The 27,964-nt window shown below is 45.7% G+C and overlaps 2 protein-coding genes across 3 annotated transcripts; one reads left to right on the top strand and one right to left on the bottom strand.

Annotated features, from left to right (window-relative positions):
• The first annotated feature begins 912 nt into the window (after positions 1 to 912).
• On the top strand, positions 913 to 9,859 carry SYS1 (SYS1 golgi trafficking protein). Of its 2 annotated transcripts, none has more exons than XM_028735039.2 (4): positions 913 to 1,077; positions 2,263 to 2,522; positions 6,923 to 6,990; positions 8,315 to 9,859. In XM_028735039.2, the coding sequence occupies exons 2-4, from the start codon at positions 2,361 to 2,363 to the stop codon at positions 8,553 to 8,555; spliced, it is 471 nt and encodes a 156-aa protein (XP_028590872.1). In that variant the 5' UTR covers positions 913 to 1,077; positions 2,263 to 2,360; the 3' UTR covers positions 8,556 to 9,859. The 2 variants fall into 2 exon arrangements, with proteins under 2 accessions (XP_028590872.1, XP_077785382.1); XM_077929256.1 differs by lacking the exon at positions 913 to 1,077 and adding an exon at positions 1,822 to 1,970.
• Positions 9,860 to 15,418: 5,559 nt separating this feature from the next.
• LOC114599566 (neuritin-like) lies at positions 15,419 to 26,626 on the bottom strand. Its single transcript, XM_028735038.2, has 3 exons — positions 26,111 to 26,626; positions 24,601 to 24,763; positions 15,419 to 15,963 (listed from the first exon to the last, which is right to left on the bottom strand). The coding sequence occupies exons 1-3, from the start codon at positions 26,151 to 26,153 to the stop codon at positions 15,738 to 15,740; spliced, it is 432 nt and encodes a 143-aa protein (XP_028590871.1). The 5' UTR covers positions 26,154 to 26,626; the 3' UTR covers positions 15,419 to 15,737.
• Positions 26,627 to 27,964: the final 1,338 nt, after the last annotated feature.

The following is a 27,964-nucleotide window of genomic DNA, read 5'->3' as shown; positions in this document are numbered from 1 at the left end:
ACTCAGTGAGTATATGCTCTGTGGTCACAGCGTGCTGGCTGGGGATACTGGAAAATTCCGATGAAAACAGAAAGGAAGCATAAACTGTTGTAGTTTGCATGTTCATCTGTGGCCAGAAATGGAAATCAGTCAATTGAGTATGACTGATGTTCATTCAGATTGCTGTTGCTTTCAAGCCTGCAAATGTACCAGTTGAAGTTTCCGAAACCTCTTCAGAGGCAGCCCCATGTATAACGCATTACTGCGATCTAACCTAGAGGGTACCAGAACATAGCAGACAAAAGGTAGTTTGTTTATTTATTCAATTTATATACCACCCTTTATCAAAAGTTCCCAGGGCGGTGTGCAACATTAAAAACACATTACAGAACATCCATGATAAAATAATAATAAAAACACAATAAAAAAGCATACTAGCAGACAGCCTAATAATAAAATAGTCCTCATAATGACGCATATCACAGGTTGTCCCTGTCCAGATGGGGGCGCCCTGGGACACCAGCTGAAGCTGATGGCAGGCACCTCAAGCTGCTTCAAAGTGACTGTAATTATTTTATTTATAAATAAATAACTGACCGAGTTGCCCCAGCCACTCTGGGCGGCCTGTAACAACCTCCCATCCATCCTGTCTAGGAAACTGCCTGAAAAACCTACGCCTACTTTAGCTCGGGTAAGTTTACACCCTGAATATTATTCTTGGGGTGCTTTTTTTTAGTGGCGTCACCAAACCTAAGCATTTTAGTGCGCGTAATCAGAGAAATACGGTTATCAGCCAAGCCGTTGATGACCAGACGACGCGTATTACTATAATATGACGTCACTTCCGTTCCGTAGGGCGCCCCTCCAGGCTCGGGGCAGTTTCTCCGTGACGTCACCGACCTCCAGTCGCCGTTCTAGGCATCCGGAGGCCGCTTGGCTCTATGGTCGGCCGAAAAAAGAGTCAGCTGCGAAGATGGGCCTGGCCGGCCGGGAATGAAGTTTGGACCCTGTGGCGGTTTCTCGAGGCTGTTTTGGGGCTGGGAAAGTGCGGGGGCGGCGGGGGCGGTCCGGGGACCCTTCGGCGGCGACGGGAGAGAGGTGAGTGGCAAACGCGGCGAGGGCTGGCTGGAAACCTGAGGGAGACGGGGCGGCAGGCGCGGGTTTGTGGGAGCCGGGTTTGAGGAAAGCCCTGTAGGCTGGCGGGTTGGTCCCTCGCTCCTCTCGGCCTCCTCCCTCAGCGCCTGGCACAACTCTTTCAACACCTTCGCGACAGGCTGGAAACCAGCAGGTCTGGTTTCTCCCCCTTAAGTGATGCAAGGACGGCGGAAGCTCTACCTGTCGGGCTTCTGCCTGTTTGCGTTTAAGGAAGCCAACGCACCCCCCCTGGAAGCTCTTCTCAGAAAAGGCGCGCCCATGTGTCGGCCTTAAATCTTTAACCTCAGCCTTTTTAAAGCTTCTGTTTCTGTGGATCACAGCAGCAGAGGAAGCTACTTTATCCGCAGCCGGAACTGTGTGGTCCACGCAGCCCAGGGTTAATGTCTACACCGTCAGCAGCTTTCCAGGTTGAAGGGGGTTATTATTATTTATTTAGGTTTCATGGGGTATATCGGATCTCGGAGGCTACTAGGTTATCTCAGAGGCTGCATGATACACATTCAGAATTGAAGGGAATTTGCTTCTGAGCTGTGCTCCTGACCCGCTTGTGGGCTCCCTCTTTAGGCAACTGGTTGTTCCACTGTGGGGAATGGGATGCTGGTCTAGACATCTGACCCAGCAGGGATGTGACCTTACGATGGACTTTAGTTATGATCCAGTAAGGTTCTTATGTTCTTTGTTGACAGAACAGGATCCTGCTCAAATAATTGCTGTACCAGTTTTAACATGGCTGTCTTGTTCGTGTCAAATATATTTTCACCTGTCCCAAACTCCTAGGGTTGGATAGGTTTAAAATCTTTTTCAGAAAACAGCATTAATCCTGCAATGCTCATCTAGTGAGTATCCTTTTACGGTCTCTCTCTCTCTCATTTCTGTGTTATCACTCTCAGTACTATCTGCAACATACACTTAGACCCAAGTTTTTGTTTTGTAATCTGTCTCTGTTAGGTTTCCCATGCCTCTCTCAGGGCTACACTTGGGAAACCACACCAAAGAATAGTAATGTGAATGCCAGAAGATGCCAAAAGTACACTTTGGGTTTTGGTCAATGGGTAGATTGGAGGGCCCTTCCATAAGCTTCAGTTGGAGTAACATGTTTTGTTTTGTTTTGTTGTTGTTCACTTTCAGGTGCTGATGCGACTGGCCTCTAGTCATTGAGATGTGTGCTTGATACTTAAGACATCTCTGGATTTTGCCTAGCCAGTGGGCAGGCCCCTGCTTCAGCAATGGCTCCACAGTTCCGCAGTTATGTTTGGGATCCTGCTCTTATCCTTTCCCAGATCACACTCATGCAGGCAATTTACTATAGCTCGCTTGGGCTCTGGTTGGCTGTGGTGGACAGCCTGGTTCACAACAGCCCATCCCTTGACCAGATTTTCAACTACGAGGTAGGATATTATTCATTTTGGGAAATCCTGACAGCTAGAAGATTTTGAAAACAAACCTTGCAGGCTAAGAGGATTGTTGTTTACGTCTCCTACTTTTTGGTATCCAGGGAAATCCTTGAGTCAGCCTTTCCCATCCCTGGGTAGAAGTTGGAGTTAAAAGTGCAGATCAGAGTGAATGGAGAAATTTTGGAAGGGAAAGGAATTGACCAGTACAAGAAACGCTGTCCCTCTTTGGGTTGTGGTGCCTGTAGATCAGGAGTGGAGGGAAGTCATGTGAGTGTGAATGACAGTTGAGAGGCAGGACAGTATGTCAGACTTTCCCACCACTCTTGACAGCCTTCTCCTTCAACCTCCAGCCACCCCTTTTTCTCCTGGCTTCCTGTTCTACACAATCACACACATCATAACCACCAGCTCCTCAGTCCAGAGGAAGGGTGATCTGGATTGTGTGTTCCCCTTCTTAATCTCCAGTATTTAAACAAGTATGACATTAACACAGCTTCACAGATTGCATTCTGTAACATTTGTATTTAAATTTTACATACTTTTGTATGCAGATTTTTTGCTTGCATAGACGAGTTTATTACAAGATCTGTCAGAAATGAATTTGCACTTTTGCAAATGGCTGCGTTTGCGATAGCAAAATTAAGATGATTTTGTATGATTGTTTAGATATTGTTTATTGTGGAAAGGACATGCTGAGTATTGTTATTGCTAATGGGAACCGATATTATTTCTTTCATTTATTTGTTAAAAAGTTTATTCCTTTGTTTTCCCATTCAAAAAGAAAAAGGAAATGCTTATAAAACAAAGGGCACATAGTTCAGTGTTAGAACTTCTGCTTTGCATATGCAGAAGGTCCCAAGTTCAATCCCCAGCCTCTTGAGTTAGGAATGTCCCCTGTCTGGGACCCAAAGAGTCAATGCCATTTAGTGCAAACAATACTGTACTGAGTTTGATAGACCATTGCTCTGAATCGGTATAAGACGGCTTCCTGTGTTCTTCTAACAATCCACTATTCCAACACTATTACCAAACTAGAATAGCATCAAAGAACAAGAACCAAAATGGTCTGTCATGTGTGACCTTGTAAAAGTTTGTATGAAGTCAGTTGAATATTTCTCCCCGAAAGGGCAGTTTCCTCCACCTACCTTCATGAGTTTTTTCCACTATAATGGTTATTCCTGGTGTTTTGTATCATTTCTACAGAAGAAAACTCTGAATACAACAATTCACTTTTATCACTACCCAAATTTTCTAGTGATGTCAGATCAAGGATTTGGATTTAAATGTTTAAGTAGAGACATTGTTTCAGGGCAGATCAGATGTGAGAAAGATCTGTGGTGTTCTTTCTTTGGAGTGAGTGAGACGGCCTAGGATGGTTACATGCGCATAAAACAGTCTCTTCAATGGAATCTGAAAAGATAAGACAAATCGAGAGAGTCTTCTGTGCCTCTCCTTTGCCTGGCTGCATCTGTCCTTGAGCTATGATCATGCCTTTTGCTTGTCTGGATGGACGGAAGAGTGTGTAGAAAACTCTTACCTGGATGGAACGGTGTTGTTTAGTCGTTTAGTCGTGTTCGACTCTTCGTGACCCCATGGAGCAGAGCACGCCAGGCACTCCTGTCTTCCACTGCCTCCCGCAGTTTGGTCAGACTCATGCTGGTAGCTTCGAGAACACTGTCCAACCATCTCGTCCTCTGTCGTCCCCTTCTCCTTGTGCCCTCAACCTTTCCCAACATCAGGGTCTTTTCCAGGGAGTCTTCTCTTCTCATGAGGTGGCCAAAGTATTGGAGCCTCAGCTTCAGGATCTGTCCTTCCAGTGAGCACTCAGGGCTGATTTCCTTAAGATTGGATAGGTTTGATCTTCTTGCAGTCCATGGGACTCTCAAGAGTCTCCTCCAGCACCATAATTCAAAAGCATCAATTCTTCGGCGATCAGCCTTCTTTATGGTCCAGCTTTCAATTCCATACATCACTAGGATGGAACGTAGCCTACCATAAAAAGTGTGAGTTACATCAGTTGCTCCACCCACTTTTGTCTCTGGCCCCACCCCCCACCAGCATCTGTCTCCTGGAAGGTTGCCTAGGAAGGAATGTACCTTGAGGCTGAAAAAGACTCTCCACTCCTGTTACATAATTTTATCAATTGCTATTGGCTACGGCATCAGGCTAGCCGCTGTTTCAAACTGAATCCAAACTACGTGGCCCCTGATCTGATTCAATTGAGCTCCTCTTAACCTGCAACCAGCCCTGGGGGTGAAGTGGCCATCCATGACTGGGGAAGGGAGCCAATTCACTTCAACAGCATATTCCTCCCCAGCCTTAAACACCTCTGCCATAACTTCCTCTTTCTAGCCCCAGCTGAGGCTTTGAAGTACAGTAGAGTGAACCCAAGCCTAAATGGCAGAAGAAGACCTCTGTAGAGACAAAAACCCAACTGCTTGTTTCTGCCCCAGTTATCTCTCTCATAAGAACACAAGAAGTTCCCTGCTGGGTATTCTATCTAGTCCCGTGTCCTGTTTCCCATGGTGACCAACCAAGAAGCCCATGAGCAGGGACATGAGAACTACTCCCCTCTCTGAAGCTACTGAGTGGAAGTGAGCCTGTAGTGGATATTGTGTAGTGGATCCAGTAGTGCATATTGTGAAGTCACAGGCTGGGAGGAGAGAACCTTGTCTTAGCCCAGTGGTGGGAAACCTTTGTAAGCCCAGGAGCCACATTCCCTTTGGGAGAAGCATTCTGAGGGCCACATGCTGGTGGTGCTAGTGATGGGCAGGGTGAGAAGCAGACGTGGACAGAGCAGTGGATGTGAGTTTTACCTTCGTATAGGAGGCTACTGTCCAGCTATACAGGGTTTCTCTCAGATTTTTTTGCGGGGTGCATGGGACATTACAGGTGTGAAGAGAGGAAACTGAATTCCATGGATACCAGTGGAAGCCCACTCTCACAACTGAATTCCACCCAGGGAAATTAGAGCCAGACCTTCTCATGGCTCTCACCATCAGATTGGCTTTGAGCACTGCAGTACTGTAATGTAGGTTTCATTTGGGATCTCTGTGCTTTCTGTCCTCATCTCTATTGGGAGAATAGGGCAGGAAGAAGTCTGACACCTGCCCATCTCTGTGGAAGTCTGTCCAGTGCATAGACAGCAATGGTTACAATGCTGCATGTTTGAAAGAGCAGGACTTTTGCCTGTGCTCTCTGCAACTCTGCTGTTTTCCAACTTTTGCAAGCAGAAATGATGACCAGCTTAGGGACTCTGTGGAGCGTGCCTGCTGACCTTGGCAAACTGCATGAGGTAGTGATTTATGATAGCCTGGATTTTGGTGGCAATTGTAAGTTTTCAGTTCTGAGTTGCCGAAAAACTGCAGTTAGTGTACTGTGACAGTTGGCCTTTCTATTCAGTCCTTTCTATGAATATAACTGGTGACGGAGGCTCATGTAGACGTTGATTTATCTTGGCTGGATTGCCTATGTTGAAAACTTTAACCACTGAGTTGTATTTTAGATCAGGGGGTTCCAGACAGTGGTGTGTGGACCACTATTGGTCAACAAGCTTTTTGAAGGTTGTCAGTGGTATGTTTGCATATTGGTTGTATTTTTAATGCTTTTCATTTCTTATATTGTATTTTATTGTATTGCAATTTGAATTCTATGGAATTTCAATTGCCATACAAAAAGAAGAAGAAGCAAGAAAAGTACAATTAAAGATATCACAGTATCTTAGCAGGGTGTATTACAAATATTACAACTGGCAGGGGGGGAAATCAATTAGTGATCCACCGAGAATATCAGCAATTTTCAAATAGCTCAGTGGAGGTGGGGTGCAAGTTTGGGAACCACTGCTTCAGATCCTTTGGAATTTCACAAAATCAAGAAAATGTTGTGTGTAATTTATGCAGTTTCAGATAGGGAGGAGTGGGTTTTAGCCTCAAAACATACACTGATCTGTTCTGTAGAAGCAAATGGAACCCACTTCAGCCATTGGGCAACTTTTGCAAAATATATAATACCATTCTGGCATGGTATCAATATCCCTTGTGATTTTATTAATTTACTGAAGGGTTATTGTTTTGCTTCTTGTTATAGTATGTATTTTTGTGTTTTTATATTGTAAACTGCCTTATGATCTTCGGATAAAGGGCAGTATATAAAATTAACTAATAATAGTAGTAACAACAACAACAAAAACTCAGCCCTGGCTGATTTTTGTAGATATAATTAAACTTGTACATACAAATCTGCACTCCTAGAAAAAGAAATTGTTTTTCTGCCTTGGAGGTAAATGAAGCATTATGTTGAATGGAATGCATGGATGGGGAAGAGGAGTCAAATAAATCTTGAGTTGGTTTCCAATTTATCCCAGTGGCTGTTTTTCTCCTTGTAACCCTGTGCAGGTTTTGGGGTTCTCCACCTCACCTGGCAGACTTGCCATGATGGCTTTTATCCTGAATGCACTTTCTTGGTAAGTTGGCTTTTTGGATGTGCATTTCTGACACTTCTGATCACCATTTTGCTTCTTTCAAGTATAAACATTTTTTCCAGGAATCAAATATCCTTTGCTGAAAACCGTAGTATTCTCACAGTCTGTGTTGTAATGCAGAAGCAGGCATAGCTAACATGGTATCCTTCAGATGTTTAGAACGACTTCCATCAGCGCCCAGCCAGCGTGGCCAATGGTCGGGAATGATAGGAGCTGCAATCCACAATGTTTGGAGGGCACCAACTTGCCTAAACATGTGCTAAGGAATGTTGTGAGAAAGCTGCTTGTAGGGATTGACTAACCTGTCTTAAGTCTCTGGCTGCCATTGGTTGAACTGCTCTGACTCTATAGCTGGACAGGGCAAAAAGTAAGTTTTGGGGGAAATGGGTGGAATATGAAGGATAGGAAAAGAGGAAGGAGGAACCTAAGGAGGCAACAGGCAAAGGGAATGGGGGGAATATTGGAAAGCAGGTTTGGAAGAAAGAGTTGTTTGAAGGAATGAAAGCAAGAAAGGGCTAGAGGAAAGTCTCAGAGAGGTTTAAGAAATCTGGGAAAAGAGAATGGGCAAAGAGAGGATAAGGACACGTGATCAAGAGCTGCAGGGCTTGGAACAAGTCAGTGCTCCACATTTCTTTGAAATATCAGCCAAATAGCTGCTGTCCTTTAAGGCATATGAGCATGAGTATTTATAGTCTTCCACCCTCTCACAAGAGAGATATGTTGTGCCTCAAGAGCAGCCAGGAGAGGAAGAGTAGTTGCCAGATCAAAGGTTTTCAGCCATAAATATTCCTAACAGCCTAAAAATACCTTACATGTAAATAAGAAGAACAGAGAGCTATAGCCTTAGAGTTCCAGGGTTTAAAAACTTAATTAAAAAGTCCCCACACGGAGCAAGCTTGTTTTATCCAGCTCTGGAGGCTGGGACCCAAACTAATGGATTTAAATTACAAGAAAAGAGATTCTGACTAATAAACACCAGGAAAAACTCTCTTGCAGTAAGAGCTGTTGGACAGTGGAACAGACTCCCTCAGGAGGTGGTGGGCTCTCCTTCCTTGGAGATTTTAAAGCAGTGATTGGATGTCCATCTGTCATGTATGATCTCATTGAGATTCCCGCATTGCAAGGGGTTAGACTAGATGACCCTCAGGATCCCTTCCAACTCTACAATTCTATGATTCTAAGATAACTCTTGTACTGCTTAGTGCAGGATAAATATAAAAGTGTCTGAAAACTTTCTGTTGCTGAATTCCTTCTTTCTTGAATGCTACAGTTTCAGGTAAAATCTTCTCTCCCCTCCCCTTTACAGTGCCATAGGCTTGCTGTATTTCATTCGGCGAGGAAAGCAGTGCTTGGATTTCACAGTCACCATTCACTTTTTCCACCTGCTGGGCTGCTGGATTTACAACGCGCACTTTCCAACTGCTTTGACGTGGTGGCTTGTACATACTGTGTGCACGGCACTCATGGCTGTGATTGGGGAATACCTTTGTATGCGAACAGAACTGAAGGAGATCCCATTAAATTCAACCCCCAAATCCAACGTATAGACCCTCGGAAGATGCTGTCTCTCTCTCTCTCTCTTCTCCATGGCTTCCTCATCTTGGTGCTAACACAGGATACGTGAGAATGTATTTGAAGCAACCCAGCATGTCTGTTCTAACTTTTAAATAATCTTGCGCGAAAGGTTTGTGATGCATCCATGGGTACAACATGGGACAAATCAGATTTTGATAAAGCACACTTTGTTGCTTGGGTAGACACACCCATTTTGCCCATGCAGCTCAGAACAGATTCAGCGTTGGACAACAAAGCAACAGGAGCTGGACTGCTTTTGTGAGATGAACACTGGGTTGCCAGAACTGGAACTGTCGTTTTCTTCAATATGGACAATACCAAGACAGTTGACTTCACGCAATGCACAATAAAAAGCTCCATTCTGCTCCCTCCCCAGTACATCTCGTATCTATTTTCCTTCCAACTGTCTTTTGAAATTAAAAAAATAATAATCAAGGAGATCAGACAAAGTAGGAAGTATTTCTCACTTGGCTGCTGTGATTATAGAAGGTTTGGCTAAAGGTGAAGAGGAAAGTGACAATATTTATTGGATAGTAGAGACTGATTTTTGGCAAAGCAAATAAAGACTCTCATTGTCCATTGCAGTTTCGCAGCTTATTGATCAGGCAGGGTTATCCTGTTATTTTATATAGCAACAGGGGAGGAAAGGGAGCCATCAGACCGGAATATCATCCTGGAAGTCACATCATCGAAACTTTAAATCTACCATCTTCAAGGAAAAAAATGGCATGCAGCAAGTTGGCCCGCCGGCCAACAAAGAGGGCTAGCTGTGGGCTGAAATGCTTCAGATGAGCCTTCTTGTTTATAGTATTACCATGAATGTACTTCCTTTTCTCTGATCATCAGATTCTAGTATTTATAATCAAGGACACTGTCCCTTTTTGTTATACAAGGCTGTGTTAGCATATAAAGAACAGGACTATTAATGAGTTTTTTAACTGAACCAGATTAAGAGAAACATGCAGCTTCCGTTGTCTCCTACGCACAGAGGCCTGAGTGCCCCTGTCATACACAGTCAAAACTCTCCTATTTTAAAAGGGATGGAAGGTTTGGAAGAGAGAGTTAATCTGTAACAGCCGGTTGCAGCTGTCAATGGAACTATGGGTTTTTCACAATGAACTTATTTTCAGACATGCCACTGAGCCTTTCTTTGTACATAAATATTTGTTGGTGGTATTGGTTTGTATAAGTTATATTGGTAAGTTAATGCTTGGTTTGTAATGGTTAGGGGGATAATTTTGCATATAGAACTCGATAAACTGTCTCTCAAAAGCTCTTTGTTTCTGTGATGCCTTTTCTGAATTTCATCTGGCAATCCTTTGCAAACAGAAGTTTCGCCCTGGATTAAATGTTTTGCTTCCCATCCTTAGGTATTACATTTAGCAGAAGGCAGGTCTTTTTCTATGCTGTCTTTATGATTGGGGAAAACTTCTGAGTCAAAAAGCCCCTTTTCCAGTGTTCTTTATTTATTTATTGAAATATTTATAGACTGCACTTTTCATTAAAAATACAGCAACGTGGTTTACAATTCAGTGTTAGGTCACGAACATGCTGTACATGAGGGCTGGCTAACGTGTCCTCTTCATGTTTCTGGAGTCCATTTCCCATAATACTCAACTGGAGCTGATGGGAGTTGCAGTCTAACCACATCCAGAGCTCCACACATTTACTTTCCCTGCTACACACTGTGTTCAATAACAGTTGCATATCGCCACTTTGCCACTAGATGGCACTGTTTGCTTTTTAGAGCCTGCTATTATGTGATAGGAAAAGCAGCAGTCTAGCATTTCTCTGGCAGCGCTTTAATGCAGTGGGGCAGACCTCCAGAGCCACCCTCCTGACATCACTGCAGCTTACTTGGATGGGGCAGGGCACCACAGGGTCTTGGCAAGGTTAGGACTGCATGTGGATGGACTGGTGGGAGTGCAGGATTGGCTCCACTGTCCTGTCCCACCCCGCTAGGGTAAGCGACAGCAACAGCAGCAGCAGGCTAGGAAGGGCAGTTCTGTGCTATCACATCAGTTGCTACTGCTTTACAGAATCCAGCTACTATGGTATTGCCAGGTAGTGGCTCTCTAGGGCCCCGGCCAGAAGCATTTCCTGCTCCTGCTGTTTCTTTGGCTGAAAGGTCAACACACTCAAAGCAGGGGAGAGAAGGAAAAGCCCCGCTTTTAATACAGATCTAAAACATTGCAGGCCAGTTGAGCTGGACTAGGCATTGTGCAGAATGCACAGATGCATGCTGGGTCTCCAAAGCCTATGGAAGCTCTCATTTTCGAAATGTCATACCCAGCCATTTAACCTGAAATCTGCTTCAAGTGCTAATTGGAACTTGTATGCAGGGCTGTGTGCCTTTTTAGTTACAGAATTCAACACCACAGAAAGCTGGATTCTGCAATGTCTGTAAACAGCAAATACAGATAATATTTTGTATAATTCTGCCATTTTAAGCATTTTGCATAATTTGTTTAGTTTTGCATGTCAGGAAAAGGGGCAAGGGATTATAGACAGTGGTAGACACGCTGCTCCCAAGTCACTAACAATCATATTGAACCAGTCCTCTGACATTTGGATACTGCAGCATGCATTTTGACCATATACATGCTCAAGCATATCTTTGCAACCAGGAGGGCTAGAAACTTGTTCTTCTGGAAAAATGAAATATGTGTGCATTTGAGTGAGAGAGAATCAGACTATAGTTTCCATTTGGTTATCATTAACTCTGTTACTGTGGGTAAGCAGTGGTGTAAGCAGAAAAACATGATTGCAGTTATTCTTGGTCTCCTACCTTCATTTCTCCTTTGGACACCCCTGCCATCTCATGTTTCTGCCACACTTTCAAAAAGAAAGACATGTATAAAGTACTTCTCTCAGCACGCATATAATACCTTCCCACACTGCTGAACAGTCTCCAATTTGCTCTTCCTGAAGAGCATGCAGATTCTGCCTTGCCAGCAAATGGTGGTGAGAAATGTCAAGAGAAAGATCAAAATCAGACTGGAACTTTGTGAGATGTTCCTTGGAAGAACCAAACAGAATGTTTCCTGCCATGTCACTCAAGGAAATGTTCCTCAGAGCCAGTAGGGAAGCCTCCATGGATGGAAATGGGGGCATGGAGGAATGTTTTCAGAGAAAGAACACAAGTGAAAAAGGAACCATGTAGGTGCTCAGATTGTGGGCAAAAATAGATGGTCTTCTGTCATGGATGCTTTCGTTGAGATTCCTGCATTGCAGAGAGTTGTACTGGATGACCCTAAGGGTCCCAACTCTGCAATTCTATGGTTCTATAATCAGGAAGGAAAATACTTCCATTTCTATGTCGTATACATATAGGAGAGTTAATTTATCCTTGTTATATTTGTTGCTGCTTCATGCAGAACAAACCTGGGTGCCAGCCCGTTCCTAAATGATTTTGAGTTCTGAAGCTTACTTCTGACTAGACATATATAGGATTGTTCTGTGAATCTGTTTTCTGTCATCTTGATCCCGTGAAGCCCAGTTTCCTATGTGTTTGTGTGCATAAGAAAGTGAGAGCAGTTATCCTCTGCCCTGCCACAGAGCAAATAAACGGCAGATGGCTTCCTTTTCTTAATGAACTTGGTCTGATGTAGGCACTTGAGGGGTTGCTCCCAGAGAGCGTTTCTGCAACAGCTGCTTCTAGTGCATCATCCATCAGTGAACTCGAGCTAAATTTTGTCCAGGGGGAGGGGGGGGATCAGAGACAGGGAGTAGCCTTGCCCAGCCAAGTGATTTGAGCTTTGATTTCTAGGGAAAGTGGGACGGGGCATTTGACAGTGTAAATGGCCACAGCAGGAGAGCAAGAGATAATATTGTAGAAATACAATGCTAAGCAGTGTCATATTCCAGAAGTCCCCCACCCTCCACAAAAAAAGTCTCTGGAGGATAGGCTTAGATGGATGGAACCAGGGTGTCCTCCTGTTTCTGCTCTTTTAAAGCCAAGCGCAACAGAGAAGCCATGTTTCTTCATTCACATGTCTCTAGCCCATGATGTCTAAAGTCTGTGTGCGAGCTATCAGCTTTTCACAACAAAAGCTATGCTTGATTGAGGGGAGTGGAACTCACCCTCTCTCCTTCCTTCCTTCACTGCATTCTTGAAGCAAGTACAAGATCTAGTGATGGCCACCAACTTGTATGGCTTTAAAGGGGGTTAGACAAATTTATGGAGGCTAAAGCTTACCAATGGCTACAAACCATGATGGCTATGTACTACCTCCAGCGTCACAAGTGCTATGCCTCTGAGTAGCAGTTGCTCGGAGTCACAAGTCAGCGTGTGCCTTGGTCTTGCTTTGTGGCTTCCCATAGGCATCTGGTTGGCCACTGTAAGAACACGATTTCTGGACTAGAGAAGCCTTGGGTCTGATCCAGTGGGTCTCCTATGTTCTTAAGCACTTTTCTCCTAGCCTAGCTCTGACACAGTGAGTGAGCTGGGCTGGGGAGAAAAGCATTGGGGTCAATACCATGCAGGGAGGAAAAATAGGAGAGGGTTCTGCTCCCCTGACTTGGATGTGCCTTTTGTGATTAAAACCAGGTTTCCTGTAGATGCTGCTTTAGACATGGATGCGGAGGTGCGTGAATAAACAAACATGGCTGCTCTCACCATCTTTCACTAGGCCTCAGCTGGCAGTGGCCATTGGCACTTTGTAGCTGTGCAGGATGCTCAGTATGAGACTGTCACCAATCCCCACCCACATTCTAGCCTTCCTCCTATGCCTGTAATAAAAAGGTAAAGGTACCCCTGCCCGTACGGGCCAGTCTTGCCAGACTCTAGGGTTGTGCGCTCATCTCACTCTATAGGCTGGGAGCCAGTGCTGTCCGCAGACACTTCCGGGTCACGTGGCCAGCGTGACAAGCTGCATCTGGCGAGCCAGCGCAGCACACGGAACGCCGTTTACCTTCCCGCTAGTAAGCGGTCCCTATTTATCTACTTGCACCCGAAGGTGCTTTCGAACTGCTAGGTTGGCAGGCGCTGGGACCGAACGACAGGAGCGCACCCCGCCGCGGGGATTCGAACCGCCGACCTTTCGATCGGCAAGTCCTAGGTGCTGAGGCTTTAACCCACAGCGCCACCTGCGTCCCTATATGCCTGTAATAGCTATGCCAAATTGGCAGGCAGAAATGAGGAAAGCCCTTGGGTTAAGAGCAGGGCAGGTGCTTTACATGCCAAAGGTTTTAGGTCAACCCATGCTGTCTCTACTTAAAGGGTCCTGGTAGCAGGTGGTGAGAAATTTCTGGAGAACCTAGAGAGCCACTGCCAGTCAAGAGTAGACCAAACTGGGCCAAATGGGGAAATAGTCTGACTCATATGTTCATTACAGATTGATAGATGGAGTGTGGAAGGGGCTACAAGCAATTGGGCTGGAGGCTGGCGGGTTGGCCAGCATGGTTAGCACCAGTGGTGGGGCTTGGATCTGGCCAGCAGGCTAGATTCAAAACTCATACACACACTGTGGAACACTTTGCCACATGAGCAGGGGGCTTGATGTCAGATGATGTCAGATGAATCCACTTCAAAGGAAGAATCAGGAGCACCTTTGCAGACGGGGCTTGAAGTCAATGTTTCAAAGGCTTGAACGCCAATCTTCCTTTGAAACCTTGCCATTCAAGCTGCATCTGGAAGGGAAGACAAGAAGGCTCGGCAGGCCTAATTAGGCTCATACGCTTGAGGCTTTCCACTGCTGGTTTACACTCTGCTAGAGAGGTGGAGAAACTCAAATGGGTCTTAGAGCAACAGGTATGGTACACACAACTACTCTGCTAACAGGGCTGGAATACTGCCAAATTGCAGGAGATCATTCTCAACCTCAAACACGTTCAGACATATCCCTCAGTTTCAGAAGTGCTGACAGCACTTACTCTTTTCTTGCATCACATCTTGGGAAATGAAGAAAAAGTGGTTTTCGGGAGGAGGATTGACAGTTTACATTGATCCCTTGTAAATGTGTGCAAAGCCAGCATGAGTTCCTTCTTTGCCCCTCAGGTCCTGTTTGTTGGCTTCCCACAGGCAACTGGCTGGCCAGTGTAAGAACAAGATGCTAGAAGGCCCTTGGCCTGATCCATATATTCTTATGTAGCCCTGAGGTTCTATCCACCAGCTTTAGGTTAGAGCTCTTGATCAGCACCTGAAACCACAATCCAACATAATATAGTACCATTTATCTTACCATTCTTGTGCAATCATTTGTCAAAAAAACACCTTGATAAATCAAACAGGTGTGTAACCTGATTAGCATATTAAAACGGCAGAGTGTCAGTAGAGATTTTGGGGATTGTTCCAGAGATGGAACGCAACCATTAGAATTTGTTTCTCTGGGGAAATCTGTTCCTGATGGTTTCTAAGAGCTCAAACTGCCCTTTTTAAGGTAAAGGTAAAGGTACCCCTGCCCGTACGGGCCAGTCTTGACAGACTCTAGGGTTGTGCACCCATCTCACTCTAGAGGCCGGGGGCCAGCGCTGTCCGCAGACACTTCCGGGTCACGTGGCCAGCGTGACAAAGCTGCATTTGGCGAGCCAGAGCTGCACACGGAACGCCGTTTACCTTCCCGCTAGTAAGCGGTCCCTATTTATCTACTTGCACCCGGGGGTGCTTTCGAACTGCTAGGTTGGCAGGCGCTGGGACCGAACAACGGGAGCGCACCCCGCCACGGAGATTCGAACCGCCGACCTTTCGATCGGCAAGCCCTAGGCGCTGAGGCTTTTACCCACAGCGCCACCTGCGTCCCTTTTTAGTTCCCTAATATTTACTGTTCTAGGAGGTTGTCCAGGATACTGTCCTTAGGAATGGTTGTGTAGGTGTGGGAAGAGATCGACACAATAGTTTGATTGGTAGTTTTATCAAAGAACATCCAAAACACCAGACCAAAATAAGGAAAGCAGGTGCCCCCTTGCTTGTGCTGCCATTTCCTCCAAGTTCAGAGGTTTAAAGCTGAGATTCACAAGCAACTTCTCATGGGCAAAGTCACACTGGAACACTTGCCAGACTTGTTCTTGACAACCCAGATCACTGGAAAATGCAGTGGATTTCCCTCCATATTTATAATGTAACCAAGCATTCACTAAACAAACACAAAACCCCTAACAGTATTTATCAAAGATCTGGAAATAAATATATGTACATATGTGCAGAGTGGTTCCCTTTATAAATTAAGCCACGTGACCATCAAAGTGATGCTTAACAGCGAAAGAGATGGAATCTGCAAGGAGCTGAAATTCTGGGAGTTGCTGGAGGCGCAGAGGTCAAAAAGGCTGCCTTGGAATTTGATTTTCCTAGATTCCTTTTTCAACATCTCCCAGATAGTTGCTGCCTCCCTCTGGCACTCCCAAAGGGCAGCCACGGCACAGGTGTGAAACTCTTCCCAATATCTGCAGCAGGAGAAAGAGAAGACTTAGTTTCTTTTCATAAAACAAAGAAGTCACAGTTAGAAATCGCTTATCTGTAAAGTAGAACATATAGCAGCGATCATCAATGCAGTGCCTGCGGGTGCTCACAAGTAGCTCTTAAGGGACCCATGAAATGTTTCAGTAAAAATCCCCTCAAAAATCCACAATCCGCAAAAGGCTTCTTGCTCTTTCTGCTCAATTCCTGTTTGCTTTGGCTTGGCCTCTCTAATGCTCCCTACAGCAGCCATTTTGTGTAAAGCCACACCCCCATGCCAGCCATTTTGTGACTGGCACCCATGGCACTCAAATGTTCACTGGCTCAAAGAGGTTGTCCACCCCTGACAAACACCCTGAATGTGTTAGTTGGTTGGTTGGTTGGTTGGTTGGTTATGACCAGAGTAGGCACTGTTCCAGCCTTCTCAATGTGAGTCTGTCCACCTTAGAGGAAGAAAAAAGGGACAATCCAAGTCTAGCAGCACTTCTGTGATATACTCACTACCAATATGAATTCATGATCCCTGTGCCAAATTTATCCCCGTAGGAACAAGTTCTTCTATAGGGAGTCCTTCCTGAATAACTCTTAGGATACCTAACATTTTGCTTTTGTGCATACGAATGCAGCCTACATGAGGAACATTAGGATGGATGTTGAAAGAACCAAATTTCAGGGTGCCTAAGCAGGCTAGGATACCCTGAGAAGGTTGATCTAGCTCAAGTGTGGAGACCTTCAGGCCGTGGGAATGAATGTGGTCCTCCAAACCTCTCTCCAGGCCTCATCTCCTCTCCAGCCACCCTCTCTAGCTGGCCCTGCTCCATACCATCCTTGAGTGTTTTTGCCTGGCTGGAATGTGTCTTTGAATGCTGATAATGCCTCCTGTTGGATGGAGAGGGGTGTGTAAGTGCACAAACTAGCCTACCATGTAAAATTTACATCAGTTTCTCCACCCACTTTTGCCTCTGGCCCCGCCCACCACAAGCGCTCAAAACGGTGCACACTAAATTGTTGGTTAACCAATTTCAGTTCTTCCAATGAATACATGGATTCCAGACTAAATAGCTTGAGCTATACAGTAATGGATTTTTAAAAGGGGGCGGAAGCGGGACATAGGACAGAGTCCCGACTGTACTCCCTTGCTAGGCTGTTACTTTAATAGCTGCACTGTGAAAGTGAATTGTATCTTTTTTTCTGGCCTTGCTGAAACATTTTCCTTCTGGAAATGTTTGATTGTAATGTTACAATGGGTCCCTTCAGATGTCCTTTTTATTGTGCATTCATCATTATTTGTGCCCATGATTGTATCAGTGAGGTTATATGTGATCCCACTTTCAGTGCTATTTGTGCCTGCAATGATGATGATGATGATGATTTATTTATACCCCGCTCATCTGGCTGAGTTTCCCCAGCAGTCGTTTCTCAGTGGACATTCTGCTTTATTTGCAATCGGTGCATGTCCTGTAGTGTCCAGCTGGAATCCTGTAACTTTATCCTGTAACCACAAATGTGCAAAGGTATTTGCTCCACTTTCGTTGTGCTATTGCACAAGAGTGCCTCCCCAGTCAGCAATAAGGTGGCAACATTGGGGAAGTGTCACTGAACATCTAATAAAGCTGAATGTGTGGATGGTCCACTATAAATCCATCACTAATGCACAACTATTGCATTAATGACATGTTGCCGAACACACCCACCAAAAACCCACCAGTCTTTCTCATGTAAGTGGAACATTTTGCCCAAAGCGGACCCTGGTTATACGAAAAGCATCTTTTGTCCAAGGCATCCTTACACAATCATGAAACAAGGCTGGTGTGTGTGTGTGTGTGTCTGTCTGTGTGCATAAAATCTCAGAGAACACTTATCTGACTGCCAGCTGTAAAGAGCTCATTAAATAGAACTATTGTGGCAGAATAAATGTCCTGAGATAATAATGAGAGAAGCCACTGCCAAACAAGGTAAGCTCATTTTGCCTTATAACAAGCCTTGCCACTGCAACCAGCAACAGCATAATTGCAGGGGGCAAAGGAGAAATTTAGTGAGTTAGCAGCTTAAAATTATCTGACTTCAACAAAGACAGGAAGAGCGAGGCATGAAAACTGAAGTGTCTACTTTGAAGGACATTTTTTGTGTGTATTTGTTTCTCTTCACTCTTTCTCCCCCACCCTTCCCCATCTCAGTTGGGTAATCACAATCCCCAGCATGCCTCACTTTTTGCAGCCTCCATCTGTTCACAAACACAGGCCATCATCACATGACCTGTCAGCGTTGGACTCTGGGGGAATGTTGCACAACTAAAACCAAACAACAAATACAATCAGTTTCATAGCAGGCTGCTTTCTGAGGCATCAGTTGTTATGATCTCCATATCTGTCACTGACCAGCCTTTTCTCACTAGCAGAGGGAGAGAAACATGGAACAGGAACATCATGGGAAGACAGTATTGTTTTAATTCCGTTATAGCAGGAAAGAATGGCAGGGCATATCCAGGATGACATTGGGCCTTGCAGCACAATGATAGGTTGTGTGTATTCTGCATTAAAGCAAAACAAAACAAGAAAGCCTAACTCCACATCAACAAAATGTGAATCCAATGGTCTGTATAAAGGAGGTTAATTAAGGCTTGCATATGCTCATATAGTTTGCTTCATTAATTCTGCTTCTCCAATTCATGAGAAGAGGCAAAGATACGGATAGGAAGAGTGCTGAAGCCCTGGTTTCTGACCCAGTAAAATGTGCCTTCCCCATAGTTTCTGATATTTCATCCTTTGTGGTGGACACATTTTCAGACCCAACTTCATAATCTTTTAAGGGCTAGAAATTTCAATAAAAGTTGAGGTTTTCTAGGTGCTGAATGTGCTTAGTACTAAATTTCACATGTGTACAGGTTAAGCACACAGAACCACTAAATATATGTATACAGCCCTGGTCTGGATCCATTTCCTAATTCTTAAAACATGGTTGATTCTGTATAGGTTGTTGTTGTTTATGTACTGATTTACTGTGAAAAAAAGGGGGGGCTTGCTACCAGGTAAGTGCAGTTAGGGTTGCATCTGAACAAATTAAATCACCTCACACCATCACCATGGGAACCGCTGCCTGCAATCTAAAGTGGTATGGCCCAGATACAAAGTTTTACATTACTACCTCAGTGAGGTAATTCTCCTAAGAAAATGAGCAAAAGTGTGTGTGGGGGGGAGAGTTCTTGGGGATCACTCCTACGGAGAACGAGAGCTACCCTTTAGCTATACAGTGGTACCTCGGGTTACATACGCTTCAGGTTACATACCCGTCAGATTACACATTCCGCTAACCCAGAAATAGTGCTTCAGGTTAAGAACATTGCTTCAAGATAAGAACAGAAATCGTGCTCTGGCGGCGTGGCGGCAGCAGGAGGCCCCATTAGCTAAAGTGGTGCTTCAGGTTAAGAACAGTTTCAGGTTAAGAACGGACCTCTGGAACGAATTAAGTACTTGACCTGAGGTACCACTGTACCACGGAGAGTTAGAAAGTGGGGTTTAAAAACAGCAGCAAGAATCTGGTGTGTGGCTGAGCTTGCTTGCTTGCTTGCTTGCAGTGATTAAGAAACTGAACTACCAATAGGAAGTCCCCAGTTTGACTCTCTCAGTCTCATTCCTCTCCACTTGAAATATGGAGGCTAATATACTGACTTACTCTGCAAAGAAAGGGAAAGGCTGTACAGCATCTTATATCCTAGGGTTCAATCTCCAAAGTCTCTAGGTAGCGCTGGGAAAGACACCGGCTTGAAACCTTGAAGAGCCACTACACCCATTAGTGTAGACAATACATGAACCAGCGGTTCAACTTGCTATAAGGCAGGTACTTTCCTGTGTTCCTAATTGTAACTAGATAGTGTGTGTGAAGCGCTTTGAACTCTTGAAAGTTCTTAACAAATATTATAATTATGAATTCGGAGGGGGTAGGCTGTATGCCTGAGCCCCCTTCTAATTCCTGGATCCAGCATGGATTCAATTCCTTGAATAGCTGGGCTAGCTTCCTGGTGAGGTGCAGGCCATTAAAGTAACAAAGGAAGTGGCTCTGTGCCAGGTAGCAAATGAGTGGGGCCCCTCTCCCTCAACTCGCTGGTAGTTAGAAAGACAAAGACCAGAGAGTTAAGGTGTGTGAGGTAGAAGCAAGGTTGCAGGCAGGCAGGCAGGCAGCCAGCCAGCCAGCCAGCTGGGAGACAGAACCATGCCTGATTTCTGCTGGAATCCAAGGCTGTGGCTATGGGAGAAGCAAGACCTTCTTGCTAATGCTGGGAACCCTTCCATCATAGGCTCAGGTTGTAGATATGTGTAAATAAACCATAGATCATAAAGACACCACGGTCTGTGCTGTACCTCATTCCAAAGCAAACACAAACCCTGGGTGAATGCCTGGAACCTCGAACTGCTCAGAGATTGGGGTAGCGTGCAATATTATTACAATGACTATTCCCAAAAGACGCCTGCTTCTTGGGAGAAAAGCAATGACTAACCTAGACAGCATCTTAAAAAGCAGAGACATCACCTTGCCAACAAAGGTCCGTATAGTTAAAGCCATGGTTTTCCCAGTAGTGATTTATGGAAGTGAGAGCTGGACCATAAAGAAGGCTGATCACTGAAGAATTGATGCTTTTGAATTATGGTGCTGGAGGAGACTCTTGAGAGTCCCATGGACTGCAAGAAGATCAAACCTATCCAATCTTAAGGAAATCAGCCCTGAGTGCTCACTGGAAGGACAGATCCTGAAGCTGAGACTCCAATACTTTGGCCACCTCATGAGAAGAGAAGACTCCCTGGAAAAGACCCTGATGCTGGGAAAGATGGAGGGCACAAGGAGAAGGGGACAACAGAGGACGAGATGGCTGGACAGGGTTCTCGAAGCTACCAACGTGAGTTTGACCAAGCTGCGGGAGGCAGTGGAAGACAGGAGTGCCTGGCGTGCTCTGGTCCATGGGGTCACGAAGAGTCGGACACGACTAAACAACTAAACAACAACAACAAATTCCCACGGCTCAAACTCCAATTCAGGCACAATGCCCCTTAGAGGTCATCTTCCCTTCATCTTTCCTCCTCCAAGGCTTTCTTGTCTCCTTCATTAACCTCCTGCCCAACCCTACAATATGTATTTGCCCTCTCCCTAATCTGGCTTCTCCTTTTGCTGGTCCCCTATTCTTATTTATTGCTTTTTCTGCCTTTTCTAATCTCAGCATCTTTTCTCTTGCGGGGCTAGCTGGTTTTATGCCTTCCCAGAGCTTCGCCCCTACCTTGATTGCATTCCTGGACAATGGCACCCATTTATCTCAGCAAACTTTTTATCTCTTCCATCTCCCTTGCTCGCTTTTAATCAGGCCCAGACCTGCTCCGGGCTGAGGGGCTTGGTGCTTTGGTACCTGATTGCCTTCCCATCTATCCTGATTTGATTACAAGTAAACAAATGGCTGCATATCCACCTTAACCTCAAGCTTCTCACTTTGAAGCTGCCCCTCCTTGGAAAGGCCAAATGGATTCAAGACTGACTTCTGTCTTTTTTAGGCCTCTGCCCCGAATCAGTGCATTTCATTGATTATTACTATCCATAATTATTACCACATGTTTTATTTATTTGCTTGCAAGCTCTCTGACCCACCCGTCACCGTAAGGCCCCAATGTGGGTTACAACTATAGAAAATACAATTATAAAAACAGATAAAACAATGGCAATGATAAAAAAATAGAATTGTTCTAAGTGGAAAAGAACAGATGCAGAGGACTTTATACATCCCAGAAATGCAAGGCATAGCTCTTAGTTCCTATTATCCTGATAAGCAACTGAGGGACAACCTAGATTCCTTCTTCTGCCAATGTCATTATCCCAACTTAAATCTCCCTCTCCCCTGGTCTCCCTGCAGAGGGATAAAATATAATTAATAATAATTTATTATTTGTACCCCACCCATCTGACTGGGTGGTTTCCAGCATATATAAAAACATAATGAAACATTAAACTTTTAAAAGCTTCCTTGTACAGGGCTGCCTTCAGATGTTTCCTATATAAATGCTATATAATTTCCTATACAGGTATAAATGCTATATAATTACTCATCTCCTTAACATCTGATGGGGGGGCATTCCACAGGGTTGGTGCCACTACCAATAAGGCCTGGTTCCCTGTAGCTTCACACATGAGTATTTATCTATCTGTGCCCCCTGCAGCTAATATCACCTCTGAAGGAAAGAAGTGGGGCCTAATTTCATGATGCTCATAAATAAACAAACAGCTCAGAGGAATAAGAGTAAAATCTCTCCGGCCTCCATGTCACCTCTGACACCACAATGCTACACCCCTCCCCAAGGTAATTATATTTATATCTTATTTTTAGAATATTTATAAGCCATCTTGATGAGCAGAAACTTTCTCAGTAGGCAACTTATTCATAAAGCTAAAGGGACCCCTGACCATTAGGTCCAGTCGTGACCGACTTTGGGGTTGCGGCGCTCATCTTGCTTTACTGGCCGAGGGAGCCGGCGTACAGCTTTCGGGTCATGTGGCCAGCATGACAGCCACTTCTGGCGAACCAGAGCAGCGCACGGAAACACCGTTTACCTTCCCGGTGGAGCGGTACCTATTTATCTACTTGCACTTTGACATGCTTTCAAACTGCTAGGTTGGCAGGAGCAGGGACTGAGCAATGGGAGCTCACCCCGTTGCGGGGATTCGAACCTCCAACCTTCTGATCGGCAAGCCCTAGGCTCTGTGGTTTAGACCACAGCACCACCCACGTCCCGTTTCATCCTTATTCATAGGATCCTTGTATTTCTGCACTTTCCAAATTCGGGGGTGGGAGGGAAATGCCAGATGTCCCCAGCCCCACTTTCCCTGAAAAGAGGCAATGGGGGGGGGGGGAGGCAGTGAACAACTTAGTAAAAGCAGGGTGTGGTGAGATGGCAAGAGCAAGGATTTATTAAATGGGGCTAGGAAAAGAAGGGAAGAAACAAGATGTGTATGGTGTACATGAAACTGCAGCGTCAAAGCAAGTGTTATCCCACACTTTCTGGTGCAGTTTTCCATTTTGGAGAACCGGGTTTGTTGCCCAAGAGCTCCAAATCTGCTTTGATGGTGCAACCTGAATTTGCCAGTGTGTGTGATTAAATCCCACTTGAAAAGAATGACTGTTTGCATGCACTCTTGAAAGTTTCTCAGGCATATCTCTGCCTCTGGTGGAGGCCTCAAGCCTCCGTGAGGGTAGAACATGGCAGCTGGCTTCTCTGTGGTTCCTTCTCCCTTCCTCCTTTTCTATATGCTCCCCATTCCTCTCTCAATCTTTTCGGAATCTCCTCAGGCATGATCCTCCCTGCTCTTCCTTCAACATCTCCTCAGACCACCAATTCTTCCTTCTCGTACAATAGCTCCTGAGGGCTGCCACCCCTGGGCTATGCTATAGGCATCCCACAAGAGTTGCAAAGTTATCAGGGACTCTGCCCCATGTGCCACTGAAGCAGTCCAGGAGGGGATAAAGAGGATCAGAGGGAAGCACTTTTCCTCCTTTATTAATTACCCATCAGAGTGCTGTGAAGAGGGCAGAAATCCTAACAACCTTAGAAGGGGGAAACTGAGATTTGGAATGTGTGCATCTAATCGCAAGGCTCCCTGACCCCAATTTCTCTGGGCTGAAGGCATGCCACATGCTTCCTTTCAGCCTAACGGGCACATAGCAGATGGAGCAGTTATACCCATGCTCTTTTCTCAGACGTCTGTGTGTATATTAAACAAGCCATTGTAAGAACACACGAATCTCCTTTATACCAAATCAGATCATTGATCCACCAAGCTCAGCATTGTCTACACTGACCAGCAGCTGCTCTCCAGGGTTTTAAATGTGTCTTTCCAACCCTACCTAGAGATGCTGGGGGTTGAATCTGGGGCCTTTTTGCATGCAGAGCAAACTGAGCTATGGTGGTGCCCCTGGATATGCAGGAAAATGTGCCTGCTGTCTGTGTGGAGTCTCATTTTCCTGTCCTAGATGTGGAGTCACCCACTTAATTATGGGAGAGGTCTATGTTTGGAGTATTTAGAGAATATCTGGGGAATAAAAGGTAAAGGGACCCCTGACCATTAGGTCCAGTCGTGACCGACTCTGGGGTTGCGGTGCTCATCTCGCTTTATTGGCTGAGGGAGCTGGCATACAGCTTCCGGGTCATGTGGCCAGCATGACTAAGCCGCTTCTGGCGAACCAGAGCAGCGCACGGAAACGCCGTTTACCTTCCTGCCGGAGTGGTACCTATTTATCTACTTGCACTTTGACATGCTTTCGAACTGCTAGGTTGGCAGGAGCAGGGACCAAGCAACGGGAGCTTACCCTGTCGCGGGGATTCGAACCGCCAACCTTCTGATCGGCAAGCCCTAGGCTCTGTGGTTTAGACCACAGCGCCACCCGTGTCTCATTTTCCTGTCCTAGATGTGGAGTAGATATGGAGTCACCCACTTAATTATGGGAGAGGTCTATATTTGGAGTATTTAGAAAATATCTGGGGAATACTTGACACCAAAATTCACAGTGGAGAACAGGATTTGGGGGAGAGTAGCACTGAATCTGGAAGCAAGATGTTTCAGCGATGGATGGATGGTGTTATATGCATGCTCACCCGCAGACAGCATACAGTCCTTGCATCTGGTCCCTTTCATCTTCCTCCTCCTCTTCTTCCTCATAGATGGCCATATTCTCTCCTAGTTTTAAGATGCAGTCAGATAAATCTTGGTAAATGTTTTCACACTGGGCTTCTGCAGTCAATGACCTGAGCAGGTACCCTGCAAATGGAAAGGGGATCCGTGTAACTTAATAGAATCACAGAATGGTAGTGTTGGAAGGGATCCTGAGGGCCATCTAGTCCAACCCTCTGCAATGCAGGAGTCACAACTGAAGCATCTATGGCATGGCCATCCAACCTCTGCTTAAAAGCACAGTCTACCTCCTTCTGATTGAGTTTGTTCCCCTGTCAAACAGCTCATGATGCAAGGAATCTCCTTCGGGCACCCTCATTTCAGATTCAGAGCCAATGCCTTTGAACAATCCTCCTTCCCTAAGGTTTGGATTTGTTTAATAGGCATCATATGAGAGCCAGCATGAAGTTGCTGATAGTGTGCAGGTACTAAGACTTAGGGGTCTTGATGCAAGCTGAGGATCTGGGCTGCTAGAAACTAACCTAGCTAGGATTTGTGCTAGGGAACAGACTTTATGTTGTGGGTGGACAGAACCTCAGTTAATATTTTTTTAATTGATTTACTTGATTTAGGGAGAAGCAGTTGCCCTCCTGCCCCCCCCCCCCGACTATGCCCATGCCTCACAGAGGTGTTGTGAGGTTAACATGGCAGAAAGGGGTCCATTCATTTTGCCCTGAACTCTTTGGCGATCAGGCAGCATAAAAATGTAGGTGAGAAATATTTACAGTGGAAGGCGAAATGAGACCTGCCCTGAATTTGGTTGTCTGCATTTGCAGAACCTTACAAAGTGAGTTCAGAATTGTAGAGGTGGAAGGGACCCCAGCGATTATCTAGTCCAGCCCCCTGAAATGCAGGAATATGTGGCTGTCCCATACGGGGATCGAACTTGCAACCTTGGCATTATCAGCACTACACTCTAACCAACAAAGCTATCTAAGCCATGCAATACATGTCTAATACACGACCTGTTCGTTGTGATGTTTCCTCTGGAGCTGCTGCCAAGTATTCAAACGTGCCTAGAACTGGAGTTTGCCAACTTCCCTGCCCTGAGCTCCTATGCCTTTAACAACTACCCAAGATGCAGACATTTAGCAGGGGAAGCTTCTCCCATCATTTCCTCTCTATAGGAGGGTGTGTGTTAATTTTTTGCTTGAAAGGTTGTTGTTAGTAACGACACAGGAGCACTGCCTGAAAAAACAGTTGGCAACCTACTTAGGGCACAGCCGAGATTTTATGTCCCCTTTTACCGATGTTCAAAGCAGACGGAGGCTCAAAAGAAATGCGAGGCGGTAGCTAACTAACCCTTAGAACTAGAGGGCGCGCACCTCCGGGATGGAGAGAAAAGACTTTCAGCTTGGCTCGTTACTGAGCTCCATGATCCGGACCCTCTCCAAATCGAAGCACGACCCCTACGCCGGGAAGGCTGGTACTCACCCAGCGCGACGAGTAGGAGCGCCGTGCCCATTCGCTGTCCCATAGCCGCCGCCTCCTGCTGCCGCCGCCCTGCTCAGGGGCTCCGGCTGGACTCCACCCCTGACATCAACAGCATGCCCCCAGGAAGCCCATTCCCCCGCCAGCAGCACCCACGGGCGCCTCTTTAGCCTTCCTCCTCCCGGTGAGGAAGCAAGACGGCGCAGGCGACCGCCGAGGTAACTTCGAGGGCTCAGCTGGTTCGGTGCGCCTTGCAAGCGCTCAGCTCCCTCCTCCCGCGCCCTCCCGGGGGGAGTCTGCTCAGCCCATCTGGAGACGCCACTTCTTTCCCTCCAGCTGCCTCCCGGAGCCCAGACCCTTTCTCCTTTCTCCCCCTGCCGAGAAAGGTGGTTTAGTCCAGGAAGGCGCAGCCACCGCGCTCACCGGGGGAGAAAACGGAGGGGTCTTGCCATGCTTTGGTGTTGAGCAGATGTGCGAAGGGGCTAGTTTGACGCTTGCAGAGCGGAAAGTGTCTCGGGTAGGGAGGGAGCTCTCTCTCTCTCGGGCTGCATGTGGGCAAAACAATCCTAGGAATCGCTCTGCCCTAGTAGGGCTCCCTTGCAAATCACTGTGCGCAGAGGATTTCAGCCTGAAGCATTTGAAGTGGAAATCTGGGCGGATATTTTTAAAATCCGGACTAGCCACATCTGAAAGGCCACAGACGCCTCACTCCAATTCACACACGTGCGCCCTGGCTAGTAGAATAGAGAGGGACTTTCTTTCTCATTTGACAGAAGGTTTACTCCAGGAAGCAATAGTCATGGATGGCTTGAGATGGGATGACTTCTGCTAAAAAAGAAAACCAGGTCAGCTTTCTTCCCTAACCTGGCACTCTCCAGATGTTTTGGACTACAACTCCCATCAGCATCTGGAGGGCACCAAGTTGGGAAATGTTGGGCTGGGTTTGCCTACTTTTAGCAACTTGTCTGTGAAACTCACACAATGGCAAGCCCTGCTTAAGGATATTGAAAAGTTCTTTGCTCAGCAGGGCTCTGAAGATAATAAAAAAGTTAGGGTCTGGGTGTCGCAAAACCTCAAGCTTACCAGTTTTATATGTACTGTATTTTCTAGGATTTAACTCTTAACTTTCAAAGTCTTTGTGACTGCATCCTTTTCATATATCCGAGGTTAAAGGGGTCCGTCCCTTCCTGCCCAATGATTACTCTCAGCTCTGAAGTATAAGAATGTTGGTCTCTGCTCCTATGTCCTAAACAGCAGCTTGATCTGTAGATCATGCTTAAACTCCACAAAGTGAAAAGTTTCACTGGCTGACTTTTGCAGATCAAGCTGCTGTTTAAGACACAAGAGCATGCTAGGCTATTGTGATGTTTATTCCCTTTTTCCTTGCCAGCTGGCAGCCCTATTCTGAGGGTGTTTTTGCATAAGGTGCTTAAAATCACACTTGAGCTTCTTCGATGCTATTTCTGTCCCAAGTGAGCGATGCTGATGTAGGAGAGAAATCAATTGTACATTCTGGTCCAAGCAATCACATTGGACAAGGCAGCTATACAGGAAGCACTTTAGCTTCTCATGTGTAAATACCCTAAAATGCTGGGCAGTTTTGAAAGTGTTGTTGGAGACTTGGGGCATTTTTGTCCCATTCATTTATTGATGAATAACATACACATTGAGCTTGGTTGTCTAGCGAGCACTCAGATGTGTAAAGGAGTATCAGTTCCCCAGGACAAGTGAAGTTACACAATCCCACAGCTCCTTCTCGAACGGTGGCTGCAAAACTCAGACTTGAGGCTCTTTGGCAACTACCAAGTGCTTTTTCAGCCCCTGCTTGAGACCTGACTTGTATGCCAGCCATCAGTC

This window comes from Podarcis muralis, chromosome 5, assembly GCF_964188315.1.
Source record: "Podarcis muralis chromosome 5, rPodMur119.hap1.1, whole genome shotgun sequence".
NCBI lineage: Eukaryota > Metazoa > Chordata > Lepidosauria > Squamata > Lacertidae > Podarcis > Podarcis muralis.
The sequence above is the reverse complement of the archived record's forward strand: the minus strand, read 5'-3'. Positions and strand labels throughout refer to the sequence as shown.